The sequence below is a fragment of the Castanea sativa genome, chromosome 11, assembly GCF_040712315.1.
Source record: "Castanea sativa cultivar Marrone di Chiusa Pesio chromosome 11, ASM4071231v1".
Taxonomy (NCBI): domain Eukaryota; kingdom Viridiplantae; phylum Streptophyta; class Magnoliopsida; order Fagales; family Fagaceae; genus Castanea; species Castanea sativa.
In genome coordinates this window covers 60,621,353-60,634,183 of record NC_134023.1, presented here as the reverse complement: position 1 = coordinate 60,634,183, position 12,831 = coordinate 60,621,353, and the positions used below count along the sequence as shown (strand labels likewise).

General features: G+C 33.3%; 1 protein-coding gene across 1 annotated transcript; it reads right to left on the bottom strand.

The window, feature by feature from the left end:
• Positions 1-5,418: 5,418 nt before the first annotated feature.
• On the bottom strand, positions 5,419-12,188 carry LOC142616853 (uncharacterized). The gene is made up of 3 exons (XM_075789614.1): positions 11,788-12,188; positions 9,694-11,691; positions 5,419-5,959 (listed from the first exon to the last, which is right to left on the bottom strand). Exons 1-3 carry the CDS (start codon positions 12,186-12,188, stop codon positions 5,419-5,421), a joined length of 2,940 nt encoding a protein of 979 aa, XP_075645729.1.
• Positions 12,189-12,831: the final 643 nt, after the last annotated feature.

Below are 12,831 nucleotides of genomic sequence, written 5' to 3'. Positions count from 1 at the left end.
ACCCTGATATTTGCCGACAGCAATGGCCCCATCAACACCATTGGGAAATGCCCAGTCCTTTCGACTTTGATGATCCTTATTACCATAACCATGATCCAGATGCAGACATTGATGAAGAATGGTTCCAAGGAAGAGATGATTAGAGAAAAATATGTACAAAAGATATATATATATATATATATATATATATATAATTATTAAAAAAAATTATGTGGGACCCACTTTTGTTTTGGTGTGTTTTCCTTTTGCCGTCACACTTCCTTCAAGACTTCAACTATTTTCATGCATGATACTTCGTCCTTTCTCTCAGTACCATAATTCCCATTGTCAGTAAAGAATCCTGCAAGAGAATAATTCCTGCTCATTTAGAAGACAGCTGGCACTGCATCATCACAACTCTTCGACAACTGTAAAGAAAGAAGTCAGAATTCACATTTCTTCACTGTAAATTATTTTGTCATTTTGTAAAATATTTGCCTATAAATAGGCCGTTTGTATCCTTAGTTCAGCAAAGTTTAAAGAGTGAAAAAAGAATTTGAAGCAGTGTGGTTGATCTCGTACCGTACCGGCCGGTATGGCCGATATATGCCGTATCGGCGAGTGCACAGGTACATGTAAACTCCTGTTTCATACCGGAAAAAATACCGGCCGTACCGGCCGTTTACCGGTCGTACCGGCGAAATCCGGCTGTTTCAGCCGGGAAATGGATACCGGGCCGAAACACGATTCTGTCATTTTTTGGGTTCACAATCACAAGGGATTGGTTTCCAAAACAAAGCTAATACCCAAAAGAACACTGAAACTAAAAAATCCAAAGATTTGTGAACTTACCCATCATCTTCTTCATTCCTAGTAAGGAAAGAGAATGGTTTTCTTGATGAGTTAAGACCGTTTGATGTAGAATGAGTAAGGATTTTTCGAAATAAAAAAATAGATGGAGCAAGAAGTTCAGAGAGACACAATGAAGAAGAAGAAGAAGAAGAAGGCGTGTGAATGAAGTGCAAAAAAGGCTAAAAAAACAGATGGAGCAAGAAGTTCAGAGACTCAATGAAGAAGAAGAAGAAGGCGTGAGAATGAAGAGCAAAAAAGGCTAGATCCGGAATGTATATTTGATAATAACTTGTGCTAGCTGCATTCTCTCCTTTCAATTAAAGAAAAGGAGGCAGGTCTACAGCTGAGTAGATGGGAGGGATTGAGACAAAACTGAAAAAGTGGGACGGTATCCAAGGTGATGTGAATTTTTTTTTTTTTTTTGAAAGGGAAATATATTGCCATTAAAACCAAACAGTAATACCAAAAGAAGATCCTGCAAAAGTAAGTCATAATAAACCGAATGTAATTAGCTTACATTAAGATGGGCACAATTTTGAAAAGTGAGACAATTTAAAATATAATATAAATTTAAATGAGGTGCATTTTCAAGGTTGTGTATGTGTTTATATATATATATATATATGTGTGTGTGTGTGTGTGTGTGTGTGTGTGTGTGTGTCAAAAAAAAATAGTAATTATATAAAATAGCGGTAAACCCGAAACGGTACACCGGTATTGACCGGTACCCGAAATATATCATACCACTGGCTAAACCGGTACAGCTTCCGGTACGGTATTGACTTCCTTGATTTGAAGAGCTAGAGAGAAGTAGAGTTTTAGAAACTAAGAGTTAGCCAGTTTGTATAATATTTCCCAGTCTATGACTTCCAGTCCTGTAAAAAACTTGTTCAATCTAATAATATCCCTCAGTTTATTGTATCTTGTTTTATGTTCTATTCCATATTTTGCTGTTGTTTTCTATAGTATTTTAGCAATATACGCCATTAATAAGCTTCCATGATCTTCTTACACTCCTATTACCCAGTCAGTGTGTTCGTCTTGTAGTTAGAACTCATCCTTATTCTCATTCACCAATTCTACTTTCCCGTAGCTTCCTTCTTCGTGTTTTAAGTTTAACTTTTGTATTTTAGTTGTTCTTTGTATCCTAGTTGTTCTCTGTCACTTTCTTCCTTTGTATTTTTCTTTGGTCTTCGTCACTTTCTCTTAGTTCTTCGTCCCTTTCTCCCATAATATATATCAATTTCAGTTAATTGAGTTGTGCAATTGGTGGTTTGGGTGCAGTGAAAGGATTGGCTGGTTGCATGATCTATTGTGTTTTGTTTTTGAAGAGAAGAAGCATTGAGTAAAAAAAAATTGAAATAGAAAAGAAGTGCCAAATAGATTTGGGTGGAAAAATACTAGAAAACTATTTTTAAGAACAATTTCTCAAAACACCTTAAAACAAAAATTTTAAAAACGCAAAACTAAATTTATTAGCAAAAGGCCTAGTGATATGTATATTTGTATATTGTATTAGAACAAAAAATTGGTTTAGAATCACTTATCTTAATTACCATCTAATTATCCAAGGAGCCTCCCTAGAGAGTAAAGAAAGAACATCATTCTATTGAATTTGATTGGCTATGCATTAATATTCTTGAAAAAAATGAGCAACTACTGTTCCTCTCATGGACGGAGGTAGACTTGGATATTGCCCCCCTAATTATTTTTATAAATAAAAAAAAAATTAGCATATACATGAGTATTAATTTTAACAATTTGTTCTATAAAATTACACTTTGCCCCCTTAACAATATCATTTATTCTTTTAAAAGTAATACTACAGTCACAAACTTTTTTATAACATTTTTACAAATTGCTGGGTAGTAAATCTTATTGGTTTGCATTTAAGCCTACCACTTCTATCACTTTTTTAACTACCAATAATCATTCACTACATTAGCAATTTGTAAAAAAAAAAATTGTAACTCTAGCATTTTTCTCCTTTTGAAGGCCTAAAAAAAATTTATTGGTCTAAAATCTAGAACAAAATATACAAGTCCAAAAAAATTAGCCTAACAATAAAATTTACCAATAGTAATGCTAAAAATAATTAAACTCAATCAACTAGTTTTACCTTACCCAACCCTTTAAAAAAATTAAATATAATAATTTTGTCATTAACGCACACATCAAAAGTCCACAAAAAATAATAAATACAAAACCCCCTTAGCCGCCAACAATGGGGGAACACACAAGATACACCAATCCAAGTGTTGACATTCTTAGCTGCTGTGGAGGTGGGATCCTGGAGTTCATCTGTGAGGTACATGATGAAGTTACTAGCCAAGCCACAGAATCTGATTCGCTCTGCCACTTCAACAACTGCAAAACGAAGTAAAAAGAATCGATAACCAAGTTTTAAGCATAAGTTGAAGTTTTGAGAGTAGCTAATTAAGAGGAGGAATTAAATTGATTGTCTTGGCTTACAGATGATGAAAATGGCAGCAATTAATCCACCTTTGGACTGTTATCTAGGAATGAAGAGCTTCTTCCTTCTTGGTTGGTATCTTCAAGGCCATTATCTATCATTTCTGATGTAACAGACTACAGAGCTAGCTCTCTATGAAGGTTAGGTGCAAAGATAAAGGACTTGCACTAATGACATGCTTAGGCACTGAAATAATTCATTTCATAATTAAGATTTTATTTTTTGTATTCTGACATTGTACATAGTGCAAACTGCCCAGTATTTAAAATTTCAAATGATGTGATATTAACTAGATACATTTTTTTTTCCTTTCAAAAAAAAAAATAGATACATTTTTTTTTTGTAATATATTTAATTTGAAATATGAAATGAATCAATTTTAAAAGGAAGAATCTTAATTTCCTTCCCAATACAGATTATCCAATTTCAGTTGCCATTTTGGAATTTTAGAAGTCAAGGGAATTGCAATCAAGTCAAAAACAAATGGGGATTCAGAAAAAAGAAAAATTATGCTGAAGTATTTACCTAATGATACTCTGCCATCTTTTTTTTTTTTTTTTTTTTGAATCTTTTGTTGGCCTCCTCTTTCATACATGGGCTTGGTCCGCACAATGAAAAAGAAGCACCTAAGTATCATAGTCTTCGGCTCAGCTATATGCCCTTGGTGGGCCCTAATTAGCCAATTTTTGTTGGCTGGTTTCATGATCTTTGTGGGCTATATTAATGACAGTTTTTTTTTTCGGATGATTGCAAGGGCCCAAATTAAGCCGAGTTCACATATTGATTTTGTCAGAAACGTAGTCCACATTTACAAGTTGTAGGTTTGAATTACTGATAAATGGGCCTTAGGCTTTTTTAATTTGTTGCCCAAAAATGCTCTTAACAAAGGTCTAAAAGGGAGAAAAAAGTGGAGAAATAGCTTATCATAGTAGAAAATAATGAACCTTTAGAAAATTAACCAAATTGATGTAGTAGTGGTCAATTAGACATGTCATAAATCCTATGAGTGACTGAAGTGCCACAAATAATGTGTACCTAACCATGGAGCTGAGTATCTGGGGTTTTATCAAATTCCATTTGATAACCGAAATAATTACCAAATGGAGATACTACAAAATGGTCCGAAGCTCTGCTGATATTATTTTTCATTTTTGTTTGATGCTACTGTGTTAATAGTCCACTTCATCCATTCTCCCTAACGTTTCTGAAAAAAAAAAATAAAGAAAGAATGAAAAATTCACTAAGACTATCAAAGAGCCCAACTATTTAGTTCAAATTCTGTAGTCAAGTAAGTAACTAAAGATGCACACACAAACATATTTAGTATTTACTGATACACATTAAACAGTAAAGGAAAATATTCTTTCAAAGATCTTCAATTTTTTTTTTTTTTCACATTATATAGGCATTCAAACACATACATATTTACTGGTTTATCTTCTTTTCTTTTCTTTTTCTTTTTTATTTGAGGAAAAGCCCTAGGGATAGGGCGTATTATTAATCAATCAAACTAAGATCAAAGTTGTAGACATCGGGAATGTCAGAAGGAACAGACTCCATCCAAACATAAAAAGAATTACAACTTGCGAGCTTACAAGCCACACAATTACCTTGCCTTTTAACATGGCGAAAGTAAACATTTCTAAGTGAAGAACTAAGTAACTTATGTCTTGTATTATATGCCATACTTCAAAGTAGAGCATATTTTCACCATTGATTGAGTTGATAATGATTTTTGAATCTCCTTCCACTACCAAACTCTCAAAACCCAGCTCTTTAGCAAACCATTGGTTGCTATCTCTAAAGCATATCGCCACTATACATGTTATTTTACTCTTCGTAATCTGGTTTTTTATGCTAATTAATAAAAAAAAATCATCCATTCCACTTGTATTGTTCCATTTTATATTCTATCAATCACAATTTGTCACAAGTCTCCTCCTTTTTCTTTTTCCCTTAGTAATCAGTGTTTAAGATGAAAGAAATATTAAACACATCATTTTGCAATTGATGGAGCATAAACTGGAAAACTAAGAATGGGATGGCGATTTGTATTTGTTAATTAACCTACTAATATAGCATGCCCCTCTAGTCTTAAAATTCTCCGTACTCCATTATGGGTGCTCATCATAACCCACTTTTCTTCGTTGGTTTTTTTCAGCCTCCTCAACCTTTTTGTAGACAAAGCGCATAGAAAAGCATACATGAACACACAAATTCAAAGCACTCAACCCCGCTAGAACCCAGTAGTAGTAATCGAGGTGTGCACTACTAAGATTGTTACCAAGCCATTCATGCACAATAGACATAATAGCATTGCTCATGAGGCTTCCAACTCCAACCATACAAATATATGCTGCAGCTCCCATACTTCTCAGTGCTTCTGGCATTTGATCATAGAACAATTCTTGGAGTCCCACAATTGCGAATGCATCAGAGAAACCATAAATTATGTATTGTGGAAGTAGCCACCAAACTGTCATTGGAATTGTTGCTTTATGGTCAATCCATGGGGTTATATTCTTTGGCAATGCTAACCCTTTTGGCTTTTGGTTTCTACTAGAGCTGACACAACCATGTTGAGTATGGATAGAAATAGTCCAACTATTCTTTGTAGCACTGTAATGCCTGATGGGTGTCCTGTAAATTTTCTGGCTATTGGGACAAAAATTCGATCATAGAATGGAACGGTGAATAAGACTGTGATGCGTACAAAGGCTTAAAGTGATCCTGGGGGAATATGTAAGTGTCCTATTGATCGGATCATTGTAATACCTTGAATGGTGTAGTGGGTGTGAAGTTGAGCTTGGACTACAGTGAACATTATGCAACTAAACCATATGGGGATGAGACGGAGAACAAGCTTTACTTCTTCAACTTTTTCTCACTCTCTTTTCCTTTTAATAAGAAGAAGAAGTTTTAATAACTAATCTGGTCAATTACAAAATTTTCAAGAATAAAATATACCCACTTAATACTAGTATAAGAACATAGAAGTATATCAATTAAAATTCTCCTTTTTGTTTTATAAGTCATGTAGGTATAACCCAAGAGAAATAAATATCAAATCCTTCAAATATGACCTAACAAATCATCATATGATGGAACCTCACTTACACTTCTCATCAAGTCATCAAAAGAACACTATCTATAACCTAACAAGCTTCATAAACAATAACTAGAATTGTAATGCCTAGGGCGCAAATTTCATTCTAAATCAAAACCTAGCATAAAGTCTGTAAGATCATAACCTAAGCTCTGATACCATTAAAATTGTCATGTCTCGAACCCAACTATAAAAATAGGCACGTGACAACCACCGCACACTTATAAAGTAAGCACTGTACAAGTGTGCAAGGTCTTCTTAGCAACTAAAATTTATCCTCAAAAATTAAATCAAATAAATCCAAAATACCTCAACAATTTCTTTATGAATAGATCTCCAATAATTTAGTAGGAACAAAATCCAAACCTCATGTACATAATGTCAATTGGCCAATAAATAAAAAACTATTAGAAGACCATCCAATTTCAAAATCTCTAAGCTTCTTTTCCTGCTCACAACACAACATCAAAACTCTCAAAACTTGCTATTCTTCCCAATCTAAAACTGAAGAGGAAAAAGGGGGATGAGTTGACAACTCAATAAGTAACCAAAGTCCTAATAAGTTTTATCAAGCAATAGATCTGTAAAATAATAAGATGTAATATGAATCTTCAAAAGTTATAATAAACTATGTGTTTTCAAAATAACTGAAGAAGTTTCATAATCTTAAAATAATAAGTTGCACATAGATCACATACTTTAATCTTACAAATATATCATAGATGGTTTAGAAAATAGTCAATTTTCCATATATCAAAAGCTATAACTTACAATAGATTCCAAAAACACATAAGCAGTTTTAGTGAGTCAAAATAATTCAAATACTCAAACATTTTCAAAATCACATATGTAGTTTTAAGGACTCAAAATAGTCAAATATTCAAACGTAATTCATATTCTTAGCAATCTTATGACTATGGTCACACTATATCCCCGTGACTGGGCATCAGAGTACCAATGAATAACCCTCATTGGCTGGGTATCAGCGTACCAATGAATAAACCCCATTGGTTTGGGTATCAGAATACCAATGAATAACCCCCATTGGCTGGGTATCAGTGTACCAATAAATAACCCCCATTGGTTGGATATCAGTATACCAATGAATAACTCACATTGGCTAGGTATCAGTGTACCAATAAATAACCCCCATTGGTTTGGATATCAGAGTACCAATGAATAGCCCCCATTGGCCGGGTATCAAAGTACTAATGAATAACTCTATTGGTTTGGGTATCAGAATCAATTCATAGTCAGATTGTCCATAATCATATATATGAAATCATAGTTTCTAACAAAAATATATCTTATTCAAATACATATATATATATACACACACACACACACAACCATATACTCAATATTCAAATATATTTGTGATATTTCTATATTCTTTACTTTAAATCAATATAGCTAAAAAAACAATTAAATAAAATAAATTTTATATTCAATGCTCATATATATTGGTGAAAATTCTTTATTCTTTAAATTGAATTAGTATAGTTAAAAACAATTAAATAAAATATATCATATATTCAGTAATCATATATATATGTGATAATTATTTGCTTGAAATTAGTAATCATATATATACGCAAAATAAAACTAATTAGGATAAGGTTACGTACCTCCAAAAGCTATTCCAAAAGAAACTTTTCCTTAACAAATCCTCTAAAATCCTTAGATATCACCTAAAACAATTTTCAAATATTTTTACTCAACAATTAAATAATTTAAGAAGAACTTATAATTGTACCCGGCCAGATAGAGAAACTATTAAAAATATCTCATAACTATCCACCGTTATCTCACACCAAAAAATCCACCTATTCATATAATATATTTTCTTTACTTTCTGCTACATATAGTTTCCTAGGGATATAGACTATAAAATACCTATAAAGTCAAAAGCCAATTTTAAAAATAAAAAAAAAACACATGAACACAATTACGTTTACACCTTTCCTTCTTTTTCTTTTTTTTTTTTCTTTTTTTTTCTCTTTTTCTCTGCCACCTGCCACCATTATCATCTCAAAATCTCATGCCACCTGCCAACTCCAAGTACAATTAGGCACATGGCCTTATGGGAAAAACAACTTTTTTTTTTCATCAAATCCACTACTTCGGCACTGTTACTGAAAGAAAGTCTGCGCAAAACACCTAACATTTTAAGAAAATATGCGGCTTCTCTCTACGCTTAACGCACAAAGTTATAAAAAATGATTAAGTTACTGAACATAGAAACATCTGTAGTAACAGCGTCTAGTTTATCAAAAAATAAATCCAAACTTTTCTTTGTTTGCATCATTAAAACTCTCAAGTAATTAAATAATTTCACGACTGGCCAAAATACCCACAAAAGAAAATATTCTAATACCACATAAAATCTAAATTTGACAAAAGAACAAGATTTCTTAAGCTCTTACCTCAAGGATGTAGTCAATCCTTCTCTACTTCAGTCCTTTGGGTAGTCTCCTCACTCAAAATATCTCTCCCTATACGTTGACCTTTAATAAGCTTATATATAGTTAGGGTTTCAACCTTATTTTCTAAAAACTCCCTTATAATTATAAATTATAAAATTGACCCCACAAAGAAAATTACTTAAATACCACTCCTTTTATTTCTTTCTGTTTTTTTGTCGGGTATTACAATAATTGGCAAGCAAAGCTTATATCTCAAGCTGGTAGAATTACTCTTATTAAGGCTATCCTCTCACCTTTAGCATATTTCCTGATGTAAACCACTCTTTTACTTGTAAGGCATCTCACGTCAAATAGAAAAAATCAATCCATGGCTTCCTTTGGGGAGATACTACTTCCCAAAAATATATTCATCTTTTAGCTTGGGCCACAATCACCAAAACTAAAGAATGTGGAGGCTCTTGGGCATTAGAGATACAAAACGGAGTAATGAAACCTTCCTTGCTAACCAAGCTTGGCGCTTATGGCAAAATGCAAATATGCTTTGGACTAACTTTCTGAAACATAAACATTTCAGGCGTAGCAATTTTCTTACCAATACTTCTAAAAATGGCTCACATTCCTGGAAAGCTCTTCTAAAAGGACGAAAATTATTAACAAAAGGCCTTAAATGGGTTATAGGAAATTCTATGACACACAGGGACGGAGCCAGGACTTGGAGTTAGGGGGGGCAGAAGTATAAAAAAAAAAATGAAACTCCAAATAAACATTCATTTAATAAACCATCAACAAAGAAAAAGACAGGAATTTTTTTTTTTTAAAGATATTGCAATGCAATTATTTATGAAAATGGAACTCGCCATCTTTTTAAATCTTCGAAATCATCTATGATTGAATCCTTACTAATTGTCGCAGCAATGTCCCTTTCAATGAATAACATCATAGCGTTTAACAAAAACTCATCTTCCATTTTGTTGCGAATGTCAGTTTTGATGACATTCATAGCTGAAAATGCTCGCTCGTTAGTTGCAGTAGAAACGGGAAGAGTAAGCACAAGCTTGACCACTCTACAAATAAGTGGATAGATTTCTGATTTTCTAGTTCTCACCATCCATTGGCACAATTCAGAAATATTTTTCAAATTCTTGAACCCTGAATGCTGAACTACATTATACTTATAAAGATCAAGTTCCTTTTTCAAATCATTCTTTTCATCATTTGTGAAGTCTATTGGATAAAATTTATCTACCAATGAACAAATATCACTAACTCGAAAAGATTCATATGCCTCTCGAGGGTCTAGAGCTGAGCTAAGCGTAAGTAACTCCATGGCATGCTCGCTAAACCGATGATTTAGTTCCTGTAATTGAGAATCTATTCCTGCATTAAAAATATCTACTTTATAATAATGCTCATTTTTAAAGTCCTCTTGTTGATGACGAGATCGACCAAATCTTGCAACATAACGAGCATTCATATCAGGGACATCTATACCACGTTTCTTACAAAATGATATCACAGTAGCTAGTAAGTCATCCCATTTCTCATCTCTAAATTGTTGAATAAGCTTTTTAGGGGATGAAACTAAATGCATAGCATTTAAAATGTCTTGTGATTGGTTTTGCAAAGCTTGACAAAGTTTATCAGTGATTCCCATAGTTTCATTAACAAAATGCAAGATGAAGACAAATTCAAATGAAATTAATACCTCATAAGCAGACTCTGCTTCTACTTTTTGTGAAGAATTTCCTTCATCCATGATTTTCAGTAGAACTTCACATGTTGGACTAAACAACTTTATCAAGTTAGAAACCGATTTATAATGCAAACCCCAACGAGTATCTCCAGGTCGCTGTAAAGTGGCCATCTGATTAAGTCCTTTCCCAGTCTTAAGATCTTCAATATCAATCAAATATGCAATGTCAGAAGCTCTAGCAATTTTTAATTGCTCAATACGTTTGCATGAAGCACGAATATTATTGATAACCAAAATCAATTTATTGAAAAATCTATTAAGAACGACAACTGCTTTCGATGCTCCTACTAATGCCAATTGTAAACGATGTGCAAAACAATGAATGTAGTAAGCATATGGACAATCATCCAAAATCAAAGCTTGTAATCCATTCCACTCACCCCGCATGTTGCTTGCACCATCATATCCTTGCCCCCGAATGTTTTGGATATCTAAGCACTGATTAGAGAGCAAATAATATATCTCCTTTTTAAGGGTCACTGCTGCAGTGTCAACAACATGAACAATCCCATAAAATCGTTCTCGCACAAAGCCAGCTATATCAACATATCTTAAAACCACAGTCATTTGCTCTTTCATGGACTCATCACGAGCTTCATCAACCAATATGCAAAACTTTGCATCACCAATTTCTTCCCTAATTGCCTTCTTCACTCTGGTTGAAATAACATGTAGAATTTCTTTTTGAATCTGAGGTGATGTGTAGGTGGCATTTTTTGGAGCTTTTGCCATTATTTCAACAACATTATTATTATAGCTCACCATCAAATCCAATGTCGTAAGAAAGTTTCCCCGATTGGTTGAAGTTGAGCTTTCATCTCGACCTCTAAAAGCAATAGCTTGCAAGGCAAGATGTCGAACAACATCAATTGAAGCCTTCAATCGTACTCGATTATTTACAATTTGTTCTGAAGTGAAATTGCCCACTACCCTGTCTATGTGTTGAGACTGGTTCATCAAATCCTGGCACGCTTTATGGGCAAATCTATGAGTGGAGTTAAGGTCTTTCCCCATATGAAGACTAAAAGAACAGCTTTCACCATTTCTCACTTTCTTCCAATTCTTAAATCCGTTAACTGTGAATGCATTTTGTCCATCATGCCTAGTTGGCTTATGAAAGAGAAATCAGAGTAGACAAAAAGCGGCATCTTTTTTAGGAGAATATTCAAGCCATGGCTTAAAGCGATCATCTTCATACCAAGAACCTTGAAAGCTTCGACCCTTCTCAGATTTTAAAATTTTTTTAAAACGAGGCTGGTATGGACCCAACGTAATGTAACGTCGCCGGATCTCATCTCGTTGATCAACATGATAAGTATATATTTGTCTACGCAATCCAAGATCACGTTCTAATTGCAACGAACTCATATCAACCTTTTGAAATTTTGTTTGAGAATTTTCCTCAAAAGGGACATCAAGATTTTCCTCAACAGGTTCATCAGGATTTTCCTCAATTGGGATGTCGAGATTTTCCTCAATTGGGGCATCAGGATTTTCCTCAACATTAGTGGTTGGCAATGTTGCATCGCTAGTATTAGCTTCTAAACTATTTGAAGCTTTTCTTTTAAAAAAATCAAATATGGTAGTTGACTTTTTCATAATCTACAAATAAAATATAATTTGAAATTATTATGTTATTATATGGTCAATAATCTATAATCATTACACACAATAGACAAATACTATGCACACAAACATTCAACAACGGACCAATAAATTTTAAAATTACAAATAATCTTTTTAATTATTTACCTAACTTTAATGTTTTAAAAGACACTAACTAATAGACAAAAACACTAAAGACAAAACTAAAAAAAAAAAATCACAAATAACAAAACATGACAGCCACATCCAATTGCTAAAAACAAAACTTTAAAAAAAAAAATTACAAAACATTAATGGCAAGAGTTGATGTTGCGTGTGGGGTTGCCTAATTGTGTTTGTCAATTGTCAGATGAAGAAAAAAATCACAAATGACAAAACATCACAGCCACATGCTATTGCTAAAAACAAAACTTTAAAAAAAAAATTACAAAACATTAATGACGGGAGTTGATGTGGCGTGTGGGGTTGTGTAATTGTGTTTGTCAATGGTCAGATAGAGCTTTTCATGTATAAAAGAATATAAAGTATGGGCAAAAGACAAAGATGAAAGATAGGTGAGTGATAATTTTACCTCTCTTTTAACTCTCTCTTTACTCTCTGTTTAAAGTTTGTCCGTCTCCGTCCCAACTCCCAGGCT

Excerpts from the sequence above, each read along its gene's own strand:
- LOC142616853 (XM_075789614.1), bottom strand. The coding sequence starts at position 12,188 with ATGAAAAAGTCAACTACCATATTTGATTTTTTTAAAAGAAAAGCTTCA. Across the intron at positions 11,692-11,787 it reads CGAAGCTTTCAAGGTTCTTG|GCATGATGGACAAAATGCAT; the intron begins GTATGAAGATGA and ends TAAGCCAACTAG. Across the intron at positions 5,960-9,693 it reads TTCGAAGATTTAAAAAGATG|CCAGAAAATTTACAGGACAC; the intron begins GCGAGTTCCATT and ends TTGTCCCAATAG.